A 26055-nucleotide genomic window follows, 5' to 3' on the forward strand; every position below is an offset into this window, starting at 1 on the left:
TGGATCCTGTGCCACCGGGGGGACCCTGGCGCACATGTGAAATCAGCAGTTGCTCACAGAGGGCACGGAGGCAACAGCTATGCCTGGCCAGCCTGCGAGCACATGTGTGCCTTGAGCAGAAGGCAACTGGTGACTGTGCATGGGTGGTTCAGTGGTAGAATTCTCGCCTGCCACGCGGGAGGCCCGGGTTCGATTCCCGGCCCATGCAGTACATTGCCCACCCTTATTTTGGCCCTTAGCCTATGCACGCGTGTGCACACACACTCACACACGCTCACGGTCAGACAGAAAATATTCCTTCTTCCATCTTTGCCCACTAGTCCTTCACCTCACACCATTTCAAACACACACGCACACACCCCACCACAGTGTACCTGCATCCTGTCCCCCCCGGCACCCCATCAACCCCCCTCCTGACATGTCCTACCCCCTCTCTCCAAACCACTAACCAGCCCACAAGTACACTTTTCCAATGGCCACAACACCTGTTCTCAGCTCTCCTACATGCCCCACTATCATCCGTGCATCCCATGGACCTCCCGGGACTTCCAGGGCTACCATGCCCCATGAATATGCTGTCTCCCCTATGCCACCCTCAGCCACAGCATGTCTTCGAATCCCCGCAGCAGCACAGCTGACACCTACCATCTCCACCTCACCCCACCCAAACCCCTCATCTCCCATCATCCACAGCCTGGCTCAAGGCTCACCACTTGCACAGTGTCTGCTCCTCGGGCATCACTGAATTACCTTCTCAAACATGAACTTGTTCTTTGTAAGGTGTGGGTGGTCTTAATGGAGAAGAGATTTTACTCGAGTCCTCCATCCTTGCCTACCACTGTAAACACTTTGTAGTATTTGAATGTTGAGCAGTGCTTTGATATTCCCGTCATTCTGTCATATTTTCTCTAGTACTTTCTGATTCTCTGGTCTATGTGTTTTTCTGTTTCTTTCTCTGACCACTGGATCTTGATATTGTTAGGTTTTTAAAAAGAGGTTGCCGATGGAATATTATGCAGCCATTAGAAATGACAAAATAATGGCATTTGCAGGGAAATGGATGGAGCTAGAAGGAATCATGTTGAGCGAGGTAAGCCAAGAGCGAAGAGACAAGCGGTACATGGTCTCCCTGATAAGTGGATGCTAAATCCAAAATGTTAGGTGATACGACAAAACTAACAGGACTTAAGAAACAAAGAACTCCTGCTCATCTGGTTGAACCACTACTAAATATCCCCATGCTGCTGATCACATGTATGGTTTATAACATTACAGACTGTGATAGACAATTTGCTCCAGGAAAGTTAGAATGAACTTGTGACTTAGAAATTATGTAATTACTTAATCACAATCAAAAAAAAAAAAAAAGAACTTCGGGGAAGGGAGGGAGGGAGGGGATGGTAGGGGGAAAACAATTGAGGGGCTAACAATGTTCAAGAAGAAGTGTACTCATTACCTCACTCATGTAACTGTAACCCTCTGTATAGTATCTTTACAATAAAAAAAAAAAAAGAGGTTGCCGAGTAAGAATTGCACCACGCAGGTGGTATTCAGGTAAGGGGGTAGGGTTATTCCGTAGACCTGCTAGGCCCAGGCAAGGTTGGCACTCCACATGGCTGGGAAAGGCCTGGGAATGAAAGAGAGCTGGGAAGAGAGGAAACAGAAAAAAGCAGAGAGAGAGGTAAGAACAGCAGCACTCACGTGGTATTCAGGTAAGGGGTAGGTTTATTCAGTAGACCTGCTGGGACCAGGCAAGGGTGGCACTCCACGTGGCTGGGAAAGGCCTGTGAAAGAGAGAGAGAGCTGGGAAAGAGGAAAGAGAGGAAGCAGAGAGAGCTAGAAAAGAGCAGCAAGAGAGACAGGAACAGAGAGAGAAAGAGAGCATCTGGGCCCGGGCTAGGCCTTATCTAGGGTATGGGCGGAGAAATGTGTGGCTACATCAAATTCAGATGTGACCTCAGCGGATGCAGATATGACCTCTTCCAGGTAGCACAGGTACTAGGGGGAGACTTTGCTGCGAGGGGGGTGGAGTCTGCTAGCCATCCAGCAGCGGACCTTACAGATATTATTCTACCTTCAGCCCACTTCCGGTAAATTCCTTTTTGCCTCCATAGGAGGCCCATTTTATACAGCCAGTTTGGGCCACTTATCCATATTCTCTATGCTTCACACTCCAGAACCCATCCTCCTTCCACAGGCTTTCTCTCACTTTTCCTTCAGTAAGCACTCATGAGCTCCTGCTCTCCCTTATTCTGCTTCCTCCTCCTCATTCCTTAGATTCCTATCAGCTTAGTCTGACTCAGAAGCTACCCAGCCCACCTAGGAAACCATAGGTATGGAAGCATCACCTAGATTATAGAAGAAAAAAAAAAAAGACGAGAGAAGAAAAGAACCTATCTGAAAATATTGCCAGAAATACTTTTCTATTTTCTGCCCTGATTGTTGATGCTTTCTTCACCTAAAGCTACTTGCTACCCATAAATTAATGTTTTTGGGAGGAAGTGTACTTGAATTTAAATTTAGGGTTTCATGCTTAATAGGCTAGAGGCATAGTAGGTAAATATTCTTGTAGCCCTTGAATTATTCTTGAGAACTTTTACCTTGAAGTGTTACCTCAAACAGTACAGCATTTCTCTCTTGTGATCTAGTAGCTTATTTTAGTACTTTCTTCACTGTGATCTTGGCTTGTTTTCTGGTCAGGCAATTGTGTGTATGTGTGTGTGTGTGTGTGCCAATCCTGACTTGAACTCTGGGCCTGGGCACTGTTCCTCACTTTTTTTTCCCCTCAAGGCTAGTGCTCTATCACTTGAGCCAGGCCTCCAACTCCAGCTTTTCCATAGTGAGGTAAGAGTCTCAAGTACTTTCCAGCCTGGGTGGTTTGCAGGAAATCTACCTCTTTTTCTTTTAGAGAGGCCTTGAATTTGTCAGTCAGTTAATTTAAGAGGGATTGATTTTATCTGAAACTTCAAGAGTAGTCTCCAAGTGATAGCAGCCTATCTGACCCATTTTATACACAGCATGATTACTGCCTAATAATGAATTCTGCAGGATATAAACACTCTTCCATTGGATATGAGCAATGAAGCTAGTACCCTATGTCGGGAATTTGGGGCATTTTTAGAGTATGAGTACACTATCTAGCTGAGAATAGTCAACAAATGGAGGAAGAAAGGCTAATCTAAATAAAGATTTTCCTGAATCCTGCATATACCTAGCACATAGAATTAATATTTTCCCTTTGTTGTTTAAGCCTATTTAAACAAACTTTCTATTCAAGTGGCTTAATCTGAAAATGTCTCTGCTTACAACCTAGCATCACTCCCTCAGACGCCGGGTCTCACACTCTCTCCCAGCTCAGTTACACAGCCCCTGTAATTAGTCACCCCACAATCCACTTTCTGCTGTAGGTTCTAGCTTCCTTTCTCTTCTAGGGTTTATTCATCTCAGGAAACTCATTGAAAGCAGTTAACAATAAAAGGTAGTAGAAATCGAGAAAGTGAGAGTAAATGAGGGGATCAATACAATTAAAATTCTGCAAGTGCATATGTGAACAATTAGCAATATACTAAAAATTGAACACCAGTTATGTGAAAGTTCCTGTTGGGTGAGTGTACGTCTGTGTGTGTGTTGTTTTTACAACCAAACTTGTTGAGATTGGCCTGGGAATTAGGGAAAGGGAATGGGGGAGTCTGGGAGGGGTGAATCAGAATAAGGTACATGGGATGCAGATATGGACATGCCAAAACAAAAACTCTTGCAATAATTGATGCTAATATCAAATGAAAATAATACAACAGGGTTTTAATACTTTCGTTGTCGTATTATATTTAAAAAATGAGAACATGTAAAAGTGTCTTCTAAAGACAAACCTAAGGTTTGTTGTTTTAATGTTTATTGTTTCAAATAGGACCTGAACTCCCTCAAGTCCAAGCCCATCACTTGGGGGTCCTGGGTGGGGGGACTGCATTTTTCTCCACTCCCGTAGCAGAACACACGTGCTAAGTGCCCTCGGGTGGCCTGACCAGAGCAGGGCACACCCCTGTATCCACAGGATCAGGAAGTCTCCCCAAGGAACATTGGGGAAGTCTGGGCTCGCTGCTTCACCGCCTCAGGGATTCTGGCTGGGGTCCTAATCGTGCAGGCATTCTCCAGTTCTCCGTGTCTGCCGGACTCTCTCGAGCTTGCTGAATGTTTCCCCACGCTGGGTGAGGGGGGTGCCCAACGAAGCTTGTTGAGACTGGTTTGGGAATCAAGGAAAGGGAATGAGAGAATTGAGGGAGAGGTGAATCTGATTAAGGTACATGCGATGTCGATATGGACATGTCAAAACAAAGCCCCTTGTACAATTAATTGATGCTAGTATCAAGTAGAAAAATACAACAGGGTTTAAATACTTTCGTTGTGAGCTAGGTAACGATACAAAGATGAAAGGTTATGCTTCAAGGGTTATTCCTATCAGGGCTGGCAGCAGCTTGTTTCCGTAGTGTAGTGGTTATCACGTTCGCCTCACACGCGAAAGGTCCCCGGTTCGAAACCGGGCGGAAACAACTTCCTTTCGCTTTTTTTCCCTCTCTTAAAATAATCTGCCAGAACTGGAGATCTTGGGGCTAAGCCGGTTGGAGGGCGCCCAGCAAGAAGGCACCCGTTGATGTCCCTACGGGATGACTTGGTTCATGTGGACCAAGACTAATGTTTTGGTTTTCTTTTTCTTTGCTCTTCTTTCTTTTTCCTTCCTCTCTCCCTCCATCCCTCTTTCCTTCTTTCCTTTGGCTTGAACTCAAGGTCTGGGCTTTTTGCTCAAGGCCACAGCTCCACTTGTGGAGTGTGTGTGTGTGTGTGTGTGTGTGTGTGTGTGTGTGTGTGTGTGGTTAATTGGAGATAGGTGCCTCATTGAATTTCCTACCTTGGGTGACTTTGAACTTCAATCTTCAGTTCTCAGCCTTCTGAGTAGCTAAGGATTACAGGTGTGAATCATCAGCCTTTGTTTTGTTTTTGGCCTGGTTTGTTTGCTTATTTGATTCTGCAGCTAGACTTTTGAAACTGGCATGCATCTATCTGTGCTTCTGTAGAACCCTTTCAGTTTCTGTGTCCTGTCCTTTCTGACACTCAGAAGGAACTCTTCTTTCTCTCCTAACATTCATATCTCAGATACTGGTTTTCCTGTGGGACAAGCTTCTGAATCTGAGTTTGGTGACATGTTAACTTGGCTTATTTTATGATTCATCTTGTGTGTGTATCAATTTGTTCTTATTATTTTGTCATTGTTTCTTTCTTTGGTGTGTGTGTGTGTGTGTGTGTGTGTGTGTGGCACTGGGATTTGAAGTCAAAGTCAGGCACAGGCTGGTGAGCTATCACTTGAACCATGACTACAGCCCTACTTTCTGCTGGTGATTTTGGAGATGGAGTCTAGTGAACTTCTTTGTCTGGACCTCTTTGGATTGCAGTTCTCCAGATTTCATCTTCCTAGTAGGTAGGCTCACAGGCATGATCCATCAGTGCCTGACTTGTTCCTTTTTTTTCTAGTAATATTCATTGTATGGGCATTATCTTTCATCTGTTGATTACCTTTTTGATTGTTTCCCATTTGGACACATCACACATATAACTTCTGTGAACATCTCTGGGCAAGACTTCATGAAGATGTGCTCTATACCTATATTCCTAGGTATTTTCCAAAGAAAATGACTGAGGATGACTGAGTTGGGTGATCCTCCTCCTCTTCCCTCTCCTGCTCTGCTTCCTCCTTCCCACATCCCCAGTCCCAGTTTAACTGTGAGTTTTCTAAAATAGATGTACCATTTTACATTTCCACCAGCAGTTCATATTAGGGTTTCAGTTCTTCCACATTCTTTCCAATGTAGAAGACATAAAAAAAAAAAAAGAAGAATCTGCCCTTCTGCCCTTGAACCAGACTTGATTTCTTGGCCCAGTTCAAACATGTGACTTCATTTATTCAGCAGCCCCTTTTGGCTCCCAGTGTAAATATGAACTCAAAACTAGTACTTTCCTCCCAAATACTCATATTTGAAAATTGGTCTGTATACATAAATATTTTTCTAAAAATATGATGAAACAAATATGTATCTATACATACATATGTATATACATATATATCCACCACAATAATTTTAGACAGATTTTTGTTGTTGTTGTTGTTAGGGCCTCGAACATTCACTTGGCTTTTTTTGCTTATAGCTGGTATACTCTGGACCAGTTGAGCTATAATACCTCCACTTCCTAGATAGATTTTTTTTGGGGGGGTCATGGGGCTTAAATTTAAGGACAGGATGCTGTCCCAGAAGTTTTCTGCTTAAGGCTAGTACTCTCCTTCTTTGAGCTACAGCTCCACTTCTGGTTTTCTGGTGATTAACTGGAGATAAAAAAAGTCTCATGGAGGGGGTGGGAATATGGCTTAGTGGTAAGAATGCTTGCCTAGCATGTATGAAGCCCTGGGTTCAATTCCTTGGTATCACAGAAAAAAGAAATAGGAAATGGTGCAATGCTTGCCTAGCATGTATGAAGCCCTGGGTTCAATTCCTTGGTATCACAGAAAAAAGAAATAGGAAATGGTGCCCTGGCTGCCCAGGCCCTGAGTTTAAGTCCCATAGACTTGATCCTCAGATCTCAACCTACTGAGTAGTTAGGATCACAGATGTGAGCCACCAGCTCCTGGCTCCTAGATGAATTTTTTAAAATTACTTTATTATTGTTTTAGAGGTGATATACAGTGTAGGGTTGCCTTTACATATGTTAGTTAATAAGTATATTTCCTTCCTTTTGCATAGTATCCTCTATTTCCTCATTCTCTCCCATTCCCTCCCTCCCATCTCCGCCCATGAGTTGTGTAGTTCACTTTCATCAATATCCAGTGTAGCCAGTGGGCTCTGCTGCTGCACTTTTGCTCCTAATTCTACTAATTCTGTGTCCTCCCCACACCTTCTGTCAGATGTGCACGTGTATATACAGCATATGAGGTAAAGAATTCAGAGTCATCAGAAAACAAAAAGACAAATCAAGAAAAGGTCTTTTGTTTCCTTATCTTTGGAATTCATTTCAGTATGTACATTACTTTATGCACATATGAAGAGGTGCTTAGGTATTGCAGTTTGGTGATTTTCTCTTAAGATTATCATCTTTGGGTCTCACTGTGAGTGTCTAGAATCCTGTATAATTTGTCATGTTCTAGATAGATCTTAATAGAGTGTTAATCTCAATCCATTGGGGTTAATATGTAGTATTTAACATATGCTTGTTTCTTTGTTTTGTTTTGGGTCCGGTTGTGAGACCTGAACTCTGGGCCTGGGTGCTGTCCCTCAGCTCTTCATCTCAAGGCTAGCACTCTACCACTTGAGCCACAGCGCCACTTCTGGCTTTTTTCTTTTTGCTTATGTAGTGCTGAGGAATCGAACCCAGGGCCTCAGGCATGCAAAGCAAGTGCTCTACCACTGAGCCACCTTCCCAGCCCATATGCTTGTTTCTTAACTGTTGTACACATGGGCCTTGAACTCTGGGCCTGGCCGCTGTCCCTCAGCTCTTCAGCTCAAGGCTAACACTCTACCACGTGAGCCACAGCACCACTTCCGGTTTTCTGAGTAGTTTATTGGAGATAAGAGTGTCAGGCCTACGCCGGGCGCTGGTGGCTCACGCCTGTAATCCTAGCTACTCAGGAGGCTGAGATCTGAGGATCACTGTTCAAAGCCAGCCCGGGCAGGAGAGACCGTGAGACTCCTATCTCCAATAAACCACCATAAAACCGGAAGTGGCGCTGTAGCTCAAGTGGTAGAGCGCTTGCTTTGAGCTGAAGAGCTGAGGGACAGTGCCCAGGCCCAGAGTTCAAGTCCCACAACTGACATAAAAAAAAAAAAGAGTGTCAGGCCTTTCCTGCCTGGGCTGGCTTTGAACTGTGATCCTCACATCTCAGCCTCCTGAGTATAGCTAGGATTATAGGCATGAACCACTGGTGTCTGGCTGTGCATGCGATTTTTTAAAAAATTCATCATGTTGGTTTTATTATTGTTCCTCCTGTTGTACACCCTGGTCCTTTGTTTCCAGCCACTAGAATGGTACCTACCTATTTTACTTTGCTTTCCTCTATGATTGATGTCAGATTGTCTCTTACTCTTTTCTCTAACAATACTGTCATATCTTTTTCTCTCTTTTTTTTTTTAAAATTAAACTCATATTTTGCTCTACTGTCAGGGAAGACATAGAAATTAGTTTTAGGGAAGGTGGCTCAGTGGCAGAGTGCTTGCCTTGAATGCATGAGGCCCTAGGTTCTATTCCTTGGTACCACATAAAGAGAAAAAGTCAGAAGTGGCACTGTGCCTCAAGTGGTAGAGCAGTAGCATTGAACTGAAGAGCTGAGGCACAGTGCCCAGGCCTAGAGTTAAAGTCCCAGGACCAACAAAAAAAAATAAATAAATTAGTTTTAAACAGAGAAGACTTATTTAGACAAAAGTTAGATTTCATTGAAACAGAAGTGACTGTAAAGCAATAGAACACCTTCAAAGAAAACTGAAGTCAGGTACCATGTGCTTATACCTATAATCCTAGCTACTCAGGAGTTTGATGTCTGAGGATCGCAGTTCAAAACCAGTCAAGGCAGACAATCCTTGAGACTGCAATCTCCATTTAGCCAGCAAAAAGCCAAAAGTGGATGACCAACACACCCACACCCCACACCCCCCACAAAGCAGTCAAGTGTAGGAAGCTCTGGGGTCTTAGGCATTTCTCTGGATAAGATTTAATGATTATGCTAAGATTATGGACATAGCCCAGCATGGTGGCTCACACCTATAAGCTGATCTACTAAGGAGGTTGAGAAATGAGGATCACAGTTCAAAGCCAGCCCAGGCAGGAAAGTCCATGAGACTCTATCTCCAATAAACTACCAGAAAACCGGAAGTGGCCCTGTAGCTCAAGCGGTGTAGTGCTAACCTTGAACTGAAGAGCACAGGGACAGTGCCCAGGCCCAGAGTTCAAGCCCCATGACCGACAGAAAAGAAAAACAGTATGGACATGATTATGGACTTTTTTGCAACGGACCAGCTCGGCCAGAGCACTGGGACTGACGGGACAGGGATCTCGGGATAGGTGGGCAAGGAGTCGGTGAAGTGATAAACAGACACAGACTCAAAAGAGTGTATCTTTATTGAGGAGAATTAACATTTTTATACAGTGTGTGATTGTGACATAGATTCTTTGTTTATTTAAGCACGTAATCAATTTTTAAGAAAAGCAAAGCATTAATGGGTTACATGGAAATTGATGACTATCCCACCAACTGTTTAAGCTAAGTGGTGTGAAACAAGTCTAGCATATTGTTTAATACAATACATCATCTATTCAGCCTTTTTATGTTTAATAATTAACAAACTTAAGACAGGGTTGTACTTATATTGTACTTTTTATTTTTTCCATATATTTTCAAATCCCTTTGAAACCATCCAAAAAATCCACTTCCAGGTTGAGTCAGGCATTCTCCATTTCCTATGATTTTAACCCCAATATTTGTTCACATAAATTTTTAATTGTTATTATTATTTTTTGGGGGTCCAGTCGTGGGGCCTGAACTCTGGGCCTGGGCACTGTCCCTCAGCTCTTCAGCTCAAGGCTAGCGCTCTACCACTGAGCCACCTTCCCAGCCCTAGGAGGGCATTTTCAAGAACCGGGACCCAGGTAGGGCTTACCTAATAAGGTGTCCTCAAAGCCCAGATGGCCATTTGAGAGAGGTATAGGCATATGACCATAACTATAATGAAATGCAAATGAAGCTTCTGGCTAACCTCTGGAGTTATGACAAGTGTCTCTTAGAGGCTCGTTTCTGGGTGTGTGTGCTTAGGTGTGCCTGAGTGTGTGCAGGAGTAACAGGTGAGCCTGGGCACTGACCCTGCACACTGGCCAACTTCTCCTGGCTAACCTTAGGTTACAAAAACATCAAGTTCAGCAGAGGATCCTGAGACCAGAAGGTAGGCAGTCGGAGTTTTCCGGAAGCCAAGGGCTGGTCTGCGGATGGCCCCGCTCCACTCTAGCCCCGCCTCGCCCCGCCTCCTGCCCGTGGATGGCCCCGCCCCATTGTGCCCGTGCCCTGCCCCGTTTCCTGATCGCGCACGGCCCCGCCCCGCCCCCTGCTCCGTTAACTCGGGTCCAATGAGGGAAGTCTATAGCTTCCGGTAAGTGAGGTTGGAGTCGAGCCGGAAGATAGGGAAAAGGACTGATCTCATTTCCCGGCAGCAGAGCCGGACGCGACAGGACGTGGACTTCGTGTGAGGGAGGCGGAGCCGAGCGCAGGGTGTGGCGAGGGAACGGAAACCCATCCGGGCTCCCTCCCCGCAGGGCAAGGAAACCCGGCCTGTGTTCCCGGCAGGGGAGCGGCGGGCCCGTCCCCGAACACGTCACACTAACGTCTGCCCGCCTGTCCCCGCCATTCACGGGTCCACACCCCAACTAATCCTCTGGTCCCAGTTGTGTGTCATTTCTGCGGGAGCCTGTCAACTCGGGAAATTGAGTTCCACAGTTGGGAAATGCCCTTTAAGTAGCTTTCAATCTTCATTTTGCTAATATGTCTGGCGCTTATTTTACATTTATGCTGTATCAGTCTAACTTAGTATAGCTAATACTCTTTAATGATCTGGTAAACATCTATTACTGAAATGCTACAGATGAAGGAATAAGGTTGTAAAGAAGGCGTTATCAGCCTTTTGGCTAGGATCAAGTGTGATGAGATGTGTTTCCGATTCTATCAAGTAATGGTGCTGGGTCTAAATTCTGATTTTTTAAATTATTTTATTGATCTATTTTTGTTGGTCGTGGGGCTTGAATTCAGACCCTGGGTGCTTTTCCCTGAACTGTTTCACCAAAAGGCCAGAAGTGGAGCTGTGGCCAAGTGTTAGAATGCTAAACTTGAGCAAAATAGCTCAATAGCGCCCAGGTCTTGAGTACAAGAGCCTTAGGACACACACACAAACACGATTCTTACCAAGAAATCTTTAACTCCTGCATGGCAGAAAATGTTTCTCTTCTCCATTTCTTGCTCCTTTAGACCTATTATTCTAGAACAAAACTTTGCTAAAACTTAAAACCAAAGAAAACCCAGAATATTTTCGGTATATCGGGGCTAAAGGAAGATGTAATAGTAGTCTCCATTAGAGGGAGCCTTAGTCTCAGGAAGGGAAATTAGCTCAGCAATATGAAATCTACAGAGACACATCTACAGATGCATGTATGTGTGTAGCAATCTATCTCTCTGCACATGCATACTTTGTTCAGAATTGTGTTTTCATTTCCTATAAGAAAATGAAAGGCTTGGCCGTGTGTCAGTGGCTCATGCCTGTAATCCTAACTACTAGGGAGGCTGAGATCTGAGGGTCATGTTTCAAAGCCAGCCCTGGCAAGTAAGTAACCATCAGAAAACCAGAAGTGGCGCTGTGGCTCGTGGTAGAGTGCTAGCCTTGAGCTGAAGAGCTGAAGGAGTTCAAGCCCCACGACCTACAAAAGAAAAAGAAAGGAAGGAAGGAAGGAAAAGAAAGGCCATGTGGGACAGGGGCTATAAATAGTTTAAAACTTGACTAGTAACTTGGTTGGATACAATCCTGTTAGCTAAGGAAATGAAGTAAAAGCCAGATCTCCAAGCCAACACCTATACCGGGGAGGTAGCATGGAGCTACTTGGAGGCTAGTAGCTATAGCTTGTGCTATAGCTTGGAAGCTGATGATATTACTAGTGACCGTGATTCAAGAAGTCAGCCTGTCTCCTGAAGCATACATGAAATAGATAAGTCTTTAATAACAATTGGTTACGCATCATTTTTTTAAGCTTTAAAATTCGGTCATGGGAAGAAAAATATATTAAAAGTTGAAGTTGCTGACTTGGGGGCTATTATAAATTCGTACATGGTAGTTTATCTAACAATATAAATTTTTTGTAAGCCAGACACAGAGTCTGTACTTCTAGCTCTTCAGGAAGCTGAGATTGGCTAGCCTGGGCAGAGTGCTGAATGTGTCCATGATAGAATCAAATGTGGGTTAAAAATTTTTATTGTTATTATAAAGGTTATATACAGAGGGGTTACTGTTCATAAGTCAGGTCAAGAGTACATTTCTTTTTGGAGAGTGTTACCTCCCTTTCCTCACTCTCAAATGTGTTTTTTGAGGAGTGGAAATGATTATGAAAGTGTTGAAGACATAGCATAGAGTCTGAAAGCTAAATAAAAACATGAAGTTTTTTCACGCCTGTAATCCTAGCTACTCAGGAGGCTGAGATCTGAGGATCGCGGTTCAAAGCCAGCCCGGGCAGGAGAGACCGTGAGACTCCTATCTCCAATAAACCACCAGAAAAGCCGGAAGTGGCGCTGTGGCTCAAGTGGTAGAGCGCTAGCCTTGAGCTGAAGAGCTGAGGGACAGCGCCCAGGCCCAGAGTTCAGGCCCCACAACCAGACCCCCCCCAAAAAATTAAAATGTAACAACTGAATACAACTATTTGTGGTACTAATGAAAAGAATGCAGTTCTTTGGTGGTAAGAAATTATTTTACTTAATTCAAAGTTAATGTTCTTCAGTGAAACCTGCTGAAATTATTTTTAGAAGGAAGTGGAGTAAGGAAGAATGATAGAGGGGAGTTAGTGTGACAAGGATACATTGTATACATGGATGAAAATATCACAATGAAATTTCCTCTTCTATGCCTAATGTATGCTGATTTAAAAATAAATAGGGCTGGGAAGGTGGCTCAGTGGTAGAGCGCTTGCCTTGCATACATGAGGCCCTGAGTTCGATTCCTCAACACCACATAAGCAAAAAGAAAAAAAGCCAGAAGAGGTGCTGTGGCTCAAGTGGTAGAGCACTAGCCTTGAGCTGAAGAGCTGAGGGACAGTGCCCAGATCCAGAGTTCAGGCCCCACGACTGGACCCCCCCAAAAAAAATAAAAAGCTAGCTGGGTGCAGGTGACTCATGCCTATAATCCTAGCTACGCAGGAGGCTGAGATCTGAGGAGTGTGGTTCAAAGCCAGCTGGAGCAGGAATTTTTGTTTGTTTGTTTTGTCAATCTTGGGGCTTGAACTCTGGGCCTGAAACACTGTCTCTTAGCTCTTCAGCTCAAGGCGAGCACTCTCCCACTTGAGCCACAGCTCCACTTTCAGCTTTTTCTGTTTATGTGGAGCTGAGGAATAGAACCTAGGGCCTCATGCATGCAAGGCAAGTGCTCTACCACTGAGCCACCTTCCCATCCTGCTGTGAGATTTTTACCACCGATTAACCACTAGAAAACCAGAAGTGGTGCTGTGGCTCAAGTGATAGAGCACTTGCTTTGAGCTGAAGAGCTTAGGGATAGCACCCAGGCCCAGAGTTCAAGCCTCATGACTGACAAAAAATAAATAAGTAAATAAAAAAGAAAAATAAAAAGCTAACAACAAAGTTAGTTTTTGTTGTTGTTCTTTTGTTTTGAGGCAGGGACTCTAATTGATTGGATTCAAATTTTGATGTGGTTCAGGCTGCCTTCAAACTCTTGATCCTCTGGCCTCAGCCTACTGAGTGCTGGGATTACAGATCTGCTCCTGCCTTTTGCCATGTTTATAAACCATTTAAAAAATTTTTGGTACTGATACTGGAGCTTGAACTCAGTTTTGCTTATGGCTGGTACTCTACCACTTAAGCCCATGCTTCTAGTTCCTGTCTTTTGCAGGTTAATTGGAGATAAATCTCTTAGATTTGTCTGCCTAGGCTGGCTTTGAACCTCTAACCTCAGAGCTCAGCCTTCAAAGTATCTAGGATATGGACATCAACAACTAGTTCCCTGCTGTATAATGTGTGTGTGAGTGTGTGTGTGTGTGTGTATGTATGCACACATGTATGTGTGTGACCCTCGGGCTTGAACTCAGGGTCTGGGCACTGTCCCTGAGCTTTTTTACTTAAATTTAGCGCTCTACCACTTTGGCTACTGTTCTGGTTCCAGCTTTTTCTGTGGTTAATTGGTCAAAAGAGTCTTGTGGACTTTTCTGCCTATGCTGCCTTCAAACTGTTATCCTCAGATCTCAGCCTCCTGAATAACTAGGATTACAGGTGTGAGCCTACAATGCTGGGATTTGCAAAGACTTTTAATAATCATAGAATAATGTTTTACTTTTTTCATAATTACATATTGTCTGTGTTAAACATGTTTTTCATTTGTTCTGTCTATAAAATTATCTTTATCGATACTCTTAATTTTTGGTACACTTCTCATGGTTTCTACCTATATAGAATGGACCTTAGCCAGTTTCAATAAATCACTTTATATGCTCTTTAAAAAATCTCTAGGGTTGTGAATGTAGCTTAGTAGTAGAGTGCTTACCTAGCATACATGAAACTTTGGGTTCGATTCCTCAGTATCACATAAACAGAAAAAGCCAGAAGTGGTGCTGTGGCTCAAGCCCCAGGACTGGCCAAAACAAAAACAAAAAACAAAAACCTCTAGCAGTTGTGAAAATTAAAGTTCATTCTAGTAGTGTTTAACTCAATAAATCCAAAATATTATTTGAACATTTAATCAGTGTTAAACATTATAATCAGATTTTGTTGTACTAGATCTTCAAAATCCAATGCATTTCATATTTACAAAGCACCTAGTCATATTTCATGTTTTCAATAGATACATGCCAGATTGCACCCACTAAACTAAATTAACCCTGTACCACCCAGCATGAACAAGGTCCTATGTTCAATCCTCAGCACTTTAAAAACAAAATGAATTACATCCTAATTCCAGGATGTAATTTTGAACATACATGGTTGTTCAGACCTCTGTTTTAGTCATGATTTCCTAGATTTGGGGCCTGTAACCCACACAAGTATTCTCATCTTTCTTCCCACAGTATGAGAAAGCCTTCTCAGCCAGGTATCTGCAGAACTGGTCTCCTGCCAAGCCAACAAAAGAGGTATTTTATGTTCATTGCCTCTATAAGGATAGTTTACAGTACTTTACAGTATGCCTACATACCTTATAATTCCTATGGCCTAATCCCTTTTAGCCTTGTCTAAACTTTAGCCCTCTCCATGACCTTAATCCAAGCCCACCAGATACTTCTTTTTCCCCCTCCCTCTTTTTCATTTCAATAACTTCTCTCTCCCACCTTCACCACAGACAATTTCTCCCCAAGAAGGCTATACTCAGATTATTGCTGATGATCGAGGTCATCTGTTGCCTTCTGTGCCCCGTTCCAAGGTGAGATACAAATCTGGATTCCTATCAAGAAGGTAAAGAACTGAGGCATATAGCACTTGGGAGATTGCAGCCACTATCTAGAAAATTAAAGTTTAATCTAATTTTGTGGTAAGTAACCCAAACTTCCAGTTTTTTCAACAGAAGAGTTTGGTTTAACACACAAATCCTTAAAACTGATGAGTGATTCTTATCAACAAATGTTTGCAGGTGAGACATTTATGCACAGGACTCATCACACTTACGCCATTATTAAGTAAGCAAAGGAGTGACTGCAAAACATGAGATTATGCTTTCAGCTTTGTTTCATGTTAAAGTAACTGAGTTTTTTTTTCAGGGATGTGTGTTTTTATTTTATTGTGGTGCTGGGAATCAAACTCAGAGCAGCCTTTATGTTATGCAAGTATACTACTACTCAGCTAAAACCCCCAATTATCCTTATTATCAAGCACTCCCAAAGGTAAAGAAGAGAAATAAACTACAGGTACTCATAAATCCTAGCTTCTTAGGGTACTACAGGTGCTCATAAATCCTAGCTACTTAGGAGGCTGAGATCTGAGGACGACAGTTTAAAGCAAGGAGACTCTCCAATTAATCACCAAAAAGTCAGATGTAAAGATTTGAATCAAGTGGTAGAGTACTAGCTGTGAGCAGAAAAATAGCTAAGGGACATTGCCTAAGCCCTGAGTCCTAGCCACAGTACCAACACAAAAAGAAAAAGAAAAAAGATGGAAATAAGAAAACAAAAGTCCTCCAACAAGAAATCTCCTGGCCCTGTTGAGAAATCCCTTTTCCTTTCAGGCAAGTCCTTGGGGTTCTTTCATGGGCACCTGGCAAATGCCTCTGAAGATACCTCCTGCTCACGTGAACTTGACCTCCCGGACAGCTGCTGGTGCTGCCTCCCTCACCAAATGGATACAGAAAAATCCTGATCTACTTAAGGCCTCTAATGGGCTTCAGCCCGAAATTTTAGGCAAGGTATCTATTCTTTCCATCTTAACCTCAAACCTTATTGTATTCTCAACAAAGTGTAGTTATGCCACCTGTAGCCCAGCAGGGGAGCACTAGCCAATTGTTTTTTCCTGCCTACTCTTTAATCACGTTCTGAGGACTGAAGCAATGAATTAATCTAATCTGAAGGGGAGGTTAAAGTTTAACTATTCTTGCAGGAAACATGTTTACAGTATGCGAATGGAGATAGAATTCTAAGGTGGATTGTAATAACCTGGGCTTGATGAGAAACATGATTGTCTCTCCCACTCTAACTTTAACCAGCCCAAAGATCCAGACAATCAGAAGAAACTCAGGAAGGAGTCTGTCACGAAGACTGTACAGCAAGCATCAAGTCCAACCATAATTCCAAGATCCCCTACTATTGAAAATTCCCCAGATCAATCCCAAAGTTCACACCCTTCTGCAGGTCACACTCCAGGTCCCCAAAGCCCAATCAGCTCTCCTAAGAGCGGACCTGGAAGCCCCATGTGTGTGCTAGAACACTAAGCAGGTCTTTTATGTAGCCACAACCCAGAAATGCAAATCTACAACTTCAGGAGCTCAAGAGGCCACACTGAGAAAAATCCGTCTTGGAGAATAAATAAGTAAGACTTAGGTCAGAAATGTGTAACAGAAAAGTTATAAAGACAAATTTGAACAATAAACATTGTTGAATCTTTTGCTGATCTGGATTTTCTCTTCCTGCTACACCTGCTGCTTATAAGTCATAATTAGGATTAGGGAAGGAAGGGGATGAGAGTTTGATAGGGGAGGGGTACATCGTGTGCATGGAAATGTCATAATGAAACACCCCTTTACAACCAGTACATACTCATAAGAATGGGATACAACTCATTTTTGTAAGGATTGAGTCAGTTCCAACTCCAGAAATGACCAAGAAAAAAATGATCTGAATTGAAGCAAAAGGGTAGAATCTCAAAGAATCAATCATTTACTCTCTCATTCTGACAATGGACATCTTAAAAACCAAAAGTAGGGATTGTTTACTAGAATATATGCATGTGTTTAGAGAAGGAAGGTATGGAAAACCAATGTAGAAGACAAAAATCTAAACAAAATATAAAAACAAGATATGGGGCTGGGAAGGTGGCTCAGTGGTAGAGTGCTTGCCTCGCATGCATGAGGCCCTGGGTTCGATTCCTCAGCACCACATACACAGAAAAAGCCAGAAGTGGCGCTGTGGCTCAAGTGGTAGAGAGCTAGCCTTGAGCTGAAGAACTGAGGGACAGCGCCCAGCCCAGAGACCAACAAAACAACAAATAAAAAGAAAAAAGTAGGTTATTTAAAAAAAAAGATATGGAAGTAAGAAGACAGAAGAAAAATCAAGATGACAAGTATAGCTCTTCTGCTATCCTCTTCCTTCAGTAACTGGCATAGTAAGAAGCAATCCCCAAAGCCAGAAAGTCCTCTATCCCTTTCCCAGGGTCCTATTTATCATTGGCCATACTCTGCATCTTCCTGTTAAATTTAATGCCCTTTCCTAGTCTCAATATCAGTGTTCCCTCCTGAACACTTGTTTCTCAAACTATAGGATACAGTTGATAGCTATCAGACTTCCTAGGGCCAGTCTAGCAAAAAAGGGGAAGTAAAGACTTTGGGAACTGGATAGACTAGTGGGATAGTAGATCCCATTGTCTTAGCTTATATGACTTTCTTTCCAACTGACAGTGAATTAGTTACTTCTCTTCAACCCATAAACCCATAGTTTTAACAAGTTTACCGCCAACTCAGTGACAAGTGGTTACTTTTACTCCTGAGTATGCAAGACTATGAAAACTGTACTCCTATCAAGGGCTTTAGGGACCCAGTAGCGTGGCTTATATGATTATAAAAGTACCAAGTTTTAGCCAGGTGCTGGTAGCTCACGCTTGTAATCCTAGCTACTCAGGAGGCTGAGATCTGAGGATCATGGTTCAAAGCCAGCCCAGGCAGGAAAGACCCTGAGATTCCTATCTCCAATAAACCACAAGAAAACCGGAAGTGGCACTGTAGCTCAAGTGGTAGTGCTCGCCTTAAGCTGAAGAGCTGAGGGACAGCGCCCAAACCCAGAGTTCAAGCTCCATGACTGACAAGTTTCCTCATTATAATTTGCTAGGATTTCAATAATCTCTTTTTTTCTTAATCTCCATTCATCTTTATCTTCAAATCATCTCTTTGCTGGTCATCATCCCTTAGATGTCACTTCTCACTGGATAATTTGCTGAACTATATCATGAGGCATATATCAGCTCTCGTTGGGAATTTGGAGCCTGTAGTAACTCAAATGCTCTCAATATGTTTAACTTCCCTTCTCCTTCTCTGGCTTGTGATTGATACGAAAATCTCTGGCTACTTATATTTAGTCCTCTAAAATTTTTCTTGTGGTCATTTATATGACAATCTTTCCACTGGGAAAGTTTATACTGAGGGATACCTGAAACCCAAAGGAGGGGGAGGAAATTGGTTACTCCCCAGCAGCCATCCTTTTGGTTTCTCTAGAAAAAGAGAGCCAAAGATAAAATTAGTTCTTTAATTGAAGTTTTAGAAAAAGTTGGTACATGAATTTGGATTAGAAAACATGACACCAGGAGTTTTATTTTTCCAGAAATAGAAAACAAAAAGGCAAGAGTAATTTCTGGGTCTTCTTGCATCAAACTTATATGTCTTTTTTCCAAAGCCTCAGCTCTAAGTAACAACTCTTTATCTTGCTCTAGGTGGGCCAGGATAATTCCCCTCCACCCCCATCTCCCTTCTTTCAATTACACTATGTGGGTGCTAAAGGCCTTGGACTCTGGCCAATGAGCAGAACTGTCCTTTAAACAAGCAACCCACAGGCAGTGGCACCCAAAGCCTTTCCCCCAGTCCCCAGGCAGCCACAGAGATGGCATTGTTTCCACTGTCTCAGGAAGAAGAAACTAAAAGCTGACTCTCAGCACAAATTAGAGCCCAATATAGAGAGGGAAAAATGGTTCCTAGGCCTAGTGTAGGCTATAAGCTGTGGGCAGGAAAAGAGAATTTTTACAGCTACTGTTAGAAATGAAGGGAAATTGCACCTTTTCTACTCTACCAAGCCTAAAGGGAATTTGCAAAAGAACTAAACAAGTCAGAAGACCTTTATTGGCAGGAGGTGAGTGACAAACAGGAAGATAAATTGGTATAATAATTTTCAGGAAGACAATGATGGGAACTTCAGATCTTCACATGGCTGCCAGCCCTAGAGAGCACAACACAGTAAGAACCAAGACAGCTGCTCCAGACTGGTAGAGCTGGGGAATCTTCAGGCCCTTTCCTAGGTCCCATGTCTGCAGAAAAAGGAAAAAAAAAATTTTTTTTCTAGTAATTAAGACACTTGTCATTCCTACAGCTCCTTTCTTAGAAAGGAATTCTTTACCTCATAAAATAGGTACCTCTGTGTGATTATAAAGAATATCCCACCTTTGCCTTCCTCAAAACCCACAATATAATACCTTTACCCATTTATCCTAAAGACAAAATCAAGTCCTATTATGTGATAGTGATAGAGGAGTATTTACTGGAATACCACAGACCCTACATAAAGAAGCTTCTAGACTGAACTGATAAAACTTCTTTTCAGGGGGCTGGGAAGTTGGCTCAGTGGTAGAATGTTTGCATCTCATGCATGAGGCCCTGGGTTTGATTCCTCAGCACCACAAAAGCAGAAAAAAGCTGGAAGTGGCGCTGTGGCTCAAGTGGGTAGGGCGCTAGCCTTGAGCTGAAGAGCTGAGGAACAGTGCCTGGGCCCAGAGTTTAGCCCCCACGACTGACAAAAAAACAAAAACAAAAAACACAAACCAAACTTTTTTTCAGTGCTCTTAGCCCTTGTAAGGGTGAAGCAGGAAGATCAAGTTTAACCTGGGCTACACAGCAAGATCATTTCAAAAATCCAAAAACAAAACAAAAACAACGTTTTGAATTTGTGCCCCCAAACTTAATTCTGAATATTGCTATTATAAGGCATTATATGAGGTTAGGAAAAGTTGTGGTCATATAAATTTGGTAAATATTTCACTACAAGATTCTCAAAACAGTCGGGCACCACTGGCTATAATCTGAGGATCATGGTTCAAAGCCAGCTTGGGCAAAGAAAGTCCATGAGACTCTTATCTCCAATTAACTACCAGAAAACCAAAGTGGCACGGTGGCTCAAGTGGTAGAGCATTTGCCTTAAGCTGAAGAGCTCAGGGACAGTGCCAGGCACAGAGTTCAAGCCCCACCACCGACCAAAAAAAAAAAAAAGATTCTCAAAACATGGGACTGGGAATATGTTTGCCTAGCATGCATGAAGCCCTAGGTTCAATTCCTCAGTACCACAGAAACATAAAAAGCTGGAAGTAGTGCTGTGGCTCAAGTGGTAGAGCACTAGCCTTGAGCAAAAGAAGCTCAAAGACAGTGCCCATACCCTGAGTTCAAGCCCCAGGACTGGCAAAAGAAAGAAAGAAAAAAATTCTCAAAACCAATTATGGTGCATCCTGTGAGTCTCCAAAAAGAGATAGTGTTTATGATATATTGAGTTATAGAATTCCTTTCTAGTGAGAATACCTATCAGAGAATTACTATTTTTTTTGGGTCCAGTCGTGGGGCCTGAACTGTGGGCGCTGTCCCTCAGCTCTTCAGCTCAAGGCTAGCACTATACCACTTGAGCCACTGCGCCACTTCCAGATTTTCTTTTTGCTTATGTGGTGTTGAGGAATCGAACCCAGGGCCTCAGGCATGCAAGACAAGCGCTCTACCACTGAGCCACCTTCCCAGCCCCAGAGGACTACTATTTTAAAAAATGTTTTTGAGGATCTAAAATACTTTTTCAAAAAAAGTTTTTTCTTTTGAGATGGAAACTTGTTATGTTGCTCCTAAGCAGATTCAAACTAGGTTCAACAGATCCTACCATGTCAGCTTTCTGAACAGCTGAACTATGGGACTATAGGCACTCACCACCAATGAACAACTCTCAATTTTGACTATGATCATACCAAAATTTAAAAATATTTTAAATTAGAACCCAGCAGAAATACAACAAAAGTTCATGAAACAATAAAAAACATTTACCACTATTAATTTGTGCTACATTCTATATTTTCTATCTTTTTGTGTGTGGGGGGGTACTGATGTGTTTGAACATGGAGCCTTATACTAACTAGGTAGGTGCTCTACCATTAAGCCATGCTTTCACCTTTTTTGTACTAGTTATTTTTATTTTTTTTTTGCCAGTCATGGTGCCTGAACTCTGGGCCTGGGCACTGTCCCTCAGCTCTTCAGCTCAAGGCTGGTGCTCTACCACTTGAGCCACAGCACCACTTCCAGCTTTTTCTGCTTATGTGGTGCTGAGGAATCAAACCCAGGGCCTCATGCATGCAAGGCAAGTACTCTACCACTGAGCCACCTTCCCAGCCCCTGTACTAGTTATTTTTGTGAGACTCTTTTCTTTCCTTTTCTCCCCACCCCACCTCCTCTTTTTTTTCCTTTTGTCAGTTGTGGGGATTGAACTCAGCGCCTGATGGGTGAGCTTCTTCATTCAAGGCTAGCACTGTACCATTTTGAGCCACAGCACCACTCTGGTTTTCTGGTGGTTAATTGAGATAAAACAAAGAATAACTAAAGTGGACTTGAGGTGTGGCTCAAGTGGTAGGGCTTCAGTTGTTAGCCCCGCCCCCCCAAAGCCTATAGAGCACATATGGCTGTAAGTTCAAATCAGGTATCAGCAAAATAAATAAATAAACAAATGTAAGCCTTAAGTTCAAACAGAGAGAGAGAGAGAGGGGGGGGAGAGAGAGAGAGCACGTGACTAACACTAAGGTAATGAATGTATGAACAACATACACTGATAGATTCGAAATCAAGATCAAAAGCTAGGATCTGTAGTACCTAGCTTCTATTAAAGTTTTGGCTTTTTCTCCAGTCATTCAAAAGAAATAAAAATAGTTAATACAATATAATGTTAAGACAACAAAAGTTAAAAAGACAAAGGTTATTATAGTTTTGTATTCAGTCAGATTTATCACTGAGTTGACAGAAATATTAGACTGAAAGCAGTTCTATGTGGCTCATAATAGAATTACCAGTGTTTAGAATAGTGTTTAACACATAATAGCTATCAGTTCATATTTACTTAATAAATATGTCTTCTATGCTTAATAAATGATCTAGTTTCAGGAGTATCTTTTAATAACACCACTCTTAACATTGGGAGAGTTCATGCTGACACACTGAAGCATCTGCTTGGCTTATACCTATTAAGAAATAGAGGAGGGATCTTTCCCTAAGAACACCTGAAGTAAAACTCTTTCACAACTCTCCTCAGAACAGCTCTAAGGATTAAAGGTATACCTGAGAGGTACAATATAGGCTTTTTTTGTTTGTTTGTTTGGTCGATATTGGGGCCAGAACTCTGGGCCTGGGTTGTGTCCCTCAGCTCTTCAGCTCAAGGCTAGAGCTCTACCATTTGAGCCTCAGCACCCCTTCCAGCTTTTTCTGTGTATGTGGTGCTGAGGAATCGAACCCAGGGCCTCATGCATGCAAGGCAAGCACTCTACCACTGAGCTACCTTCCCAGCCCCAGGCATAGGCTTAACAAATATGAAACTCTAGGTTGAATAATCATTACTCACACACACACACACACGCACGCACGCACGCACGCACGCCTTAAAAATCAGCAATGAAGTAAAGTCCTCCCCCATACTGTGGCCTTCACATTCTTTTCTTTCAGAAAATGTACAAATCCAAATTTAACTTACCAAATGTCGAATCCCATTCCACATGTGATATGAGAGAGGCAAAGCAAGTACAAACTTAGCTGTATAGATCAATGTTGGCCCCAGATTCAGAGACTTCAAAAATTCCAAATAAGTCTCAAAGTTCCAAGGCAGCACCAATGATGACAAGCCAACAAGAGAGATCACTGAGGAGAAAAGCAAGGAGCCTATCACAACACTGGTTACAACAAGTATGAAGTGTAAAAGTGAGCTTCTAGGACAGCTGCTGGCACCTTATACAATTCTAAACCATTTTTCTTTCCCTATTTAGAGAGTACAAGTTTTCATAATCTAAACCCACGAACGATAGACCTTCTATTTTGAATGAACCCTTGTACAAATAGAAAAAAAATAACATTTAACATTTCTATACCAATAGAGCCATTAATTTCTGTTCAATACCAACTCAACACAAGATACTCTTTTGTTATTGTTGTTGGTCATGGGGCCTGAACTCTGGGCCTGGACACTGTCTCTCAGCTCTTCAGCTCAAGGCTAGCGCTATACCACTTGAGCCATTGCACCACTTCCAGCTTTTTCTGCTTATGTGGTGCTGAAGAATGGAACCCAGGGCCTCATGCATGCAAGGCAAGCGCTCTACCACTGAGCCACCTTCCCTGCCTCTAGGATACTTTTTTAAAAAGCTGATATCATAGCTAAAATTTCCTAAAGTTCAAATTATATATATATGTGTGTATGCATTATATATTATGTAATATATAGCATACAACTATATATCACATATAACACATGTATCATGCATTATATTACATATGAAATATAACTATAATTATTCATTATAACTATATAACATGCACATACACTATTTTATAGAACATAAATAGCATATATATCTCATATAAAGTATATTATATGTAGTTATATATAACTCATGTAGATTATATATAATGTACATATAACTCATGTGAGTTATTTACAACTTACATATAAACATGTATATATACTTTGTTATATAAGTACACATATAACTTTAGATATATAACATACATACTTATATATATAAATATACACATTATATTTAAGTATACACATGTATATATAGAGAGAGATATATGACCAATAGCAGCATGTTATAACATCAATAGTAGCAAGAGCTTTTCCATGTTCTGAAGTCAACTGAACATAATTCTACAGACATTTAGCACATTCCATCAAAAAAATAAAAGCTGGGTGGATTAGCCAGGTGCTGGTGGCTCACACCTGTAATCCTACTTAGGAAAGGCTGAGATCTGAGGATTGAGGTTCAAAGCCAGCCTGGGCAGGAAAGTCTATGAGGTTCTTATCTCCAATAAACTACTCAGAAAAAGGGAAGTGGGGTTATTGCTCAAGTGGTAGAGTGCTAGCCTTGAAGAGCTGAGGGACAGTACCCAGGCCCAGAGTTCAAAGTTCCATGACTGACAAAAAAAAAAAAAAAAGCTACTTGTCAGTGGCTCATGTCTATAATCTTACCTACTCAGGAGGCTGAGATCTGAGGATCGCAGTTCAAAGTCAGCCTGGGCAGAAAAATCTCTTGTCTCCAATAAACTACTTAAAAAGGCCAAGAAGTATTGCTGTGGCTCAAGTGGGAGACAGCACCCAGGCTGAGTTTAAGCCCCAGAATAGGCAAAAGAAAAATGAAACACACTCTTTACCTGGCTTCTATCACTGTAAAACCCCTCTGTACATCACCATTACAACATAAATTTTGTATAAGAAGACCTAAATATTGTAAGTAAACTATAAAACCTTCCTTTAGCAGAAAAGCATAGGACTAAATCTTGATCTTGGATTAGGCATTGGTGTCTTAGATATAATACTAAAACCATAAGTGATAAACAGAAGAATTAGACTTCATCAAAATTAAAAACTTTTGCCCTGGAGATAGTTTTACTAAGAAGACATGTTTAGGCATAACCAATGGGAATGGGAGAAAATACTTGCAAATCATGTATCTGATGTGTGATTTTTTTTTTAAAAGCATGCAGACATTTAATAAGTGATGATTTTGAGATCAAGGAAAGAAGGGAAAGAAGCAGGATTAGGCAGTTAGGGAACTTTCATAAAGAATATTATAGGGCCAGGTGCCAGTGGCTCATGCTTGTAATCCTAGCTACTCAGGAGGCTGAGATCTGTGGATCACAGTTCAAAGCCAGCCTGGGCAGGAAACTCCTAAGACTCTTATCTCCAATAAACCACTAGAAAACCAGAAGTAGGGGCTAGAAGGTAGCTCAGTGGTAGAGCGCTTGCCTTGCACGTATGAGGACTTGGGTTTGATTCCTCAGCACCACATAAGCAAAAAGAAAAAAAGCTGGAAGTGGCGCTGTGGCTCAAGTGGTAGAGTGCTAGCCTTGAGCTGAAGAGCTGAGGGACAGCGCCCAAGCCCAGAGTTCAAGCCCCATGACCGACCAAAAAAAAGAGTGTAACTCATTAGAAGGTAGGAGGAGTAAACATTTCTGAGGTGACAACTCTGACAGAAAGTGACTTATGTGTGTATCTTATGTGTTTACTAACTGAAATTTAGAATTTGTTTAGCAAATTTGCTAAGCAAATCTTTGTGTGCTAGAGGGTATAAATGGTAAATAAGATGAAGTACACACACTCTGAAGAGTTTACAGTATGATTAAAGATATAAAATTTAGAAGTTAGAAAAACTGTGATAAAAGCTGTGAAAGAAACAACCAATATAATGAACTACAAAGGACTAGTTCTGCAAAATAGAAAAGTAACAAGGAAAATATTGTTTTAGATAAGATGGGAAGCAAAGTACTCTGAGTTGACAATTTTGTTGACATCTGAAAGACTGGAAGAACTATGAGGCAAAAGGTTGGATGGGCATTTCAAATCAAGGGAACCATGACTGACACACACACACAAAAATTGTTCAAATAAAGGGACCAAAGTATACAATGGCTCTGAAGTGGAAGAGTTTCGCCTGTTTCAAGAATTCAGAGATCAGTATAAGAAGAATGGCAGAAATGGCCAGATATGGCAGAGCAAAAGCCATACATTTTGAAATTTCTTCACACACAACACACACACACACACACACACACATATCTTTTGTGTGTGTGAGTGCTGGGGCTTGAACTCTGGGCCTGGGCA

General features: G+C 42.1%; 2 protein-coding genes and 2 non-coding genes across 4 annotated transcripts in view; 3 read left to right on the plus strand and 1 right to left on the minus strand.

Annotated features, from left to right (window-relative positions):
• Positions 1–16864, plus strand: part of Cfap126 (cilia and flagella associated protein 126) — a 24734-nt gene extending 7870 nt beyond the window's left edge. Inside the window, exons 2-5 of the mRNA XM_013030488.1 lie at positions 14845–14907; positions 15114–15194; positions 15993–16169; positions 16467–16864. Coding sequence (XP_012885942.1) covers positions 14845–14907; positions 15114–15194; positions 15993–16169; positions 16467–16691 — 546 coding nt within the window. The 3' untranslated portion in view covers positions 16692–16864. The remainder of the gene's footprint in view (positions 1–14844; positions 14908–15113; positions 15195–15992; positions 16170–16466) is intronic.
• Trnag-gcc lies at positions 138–208 on the plus strand. Its single transcript has one exon. It is a non-coding gene; the product is annotated as a tRNA-Gly (tRNA).
• Trnav-cac lies at positions 4475–4547 on the plus strand. The gene has a single exon. It is a non-coding gene; the product is annotated as a tRNA-Val (tRNA).
• A 1836-nt stretch (positions 16865–18700) lies between the features above and the next one.
• The window catches only part of Sdhc (succinate dehydrogenase complex, subunit C, integral membrane protein, 15kDa), a 31981-nt gene continuing 24626 nt past the window's right edge, over positions 18701–26055 (minus strand). Inside the window, exons 5-6 of the mRNA XM_013030692.1 lie at positions 22936–23099; positions 18701–19486 (exon numbers count right to left, since the gene is read on the minus strand). Coding sequence (XP_012886146.1) covers positions 19382–19486; positions 22936–23099 — 269 coding nt within the window. The 3' untranslated portion in view covers positions 18701–19381. The remainder of the gene's footprint in view (positions 19487–22935; positions 23100–26055) is intronic.

This window comes from Dipodomys ordii, unplaced genomic scaffold (genome assembly GCF_000151885.1).
Source record: "Dipodomys ordii isolate 6190 unplaced genomic scaffold, Dord_2.0 Scaffold131, whole genome shotgun sequence".
Lineage (NCBI taxonomy): Eukaryota > Metazoa > Chordata > Mammalia > Rodentia > Heteromyidae > Dipodomys > Dipodomys ordii.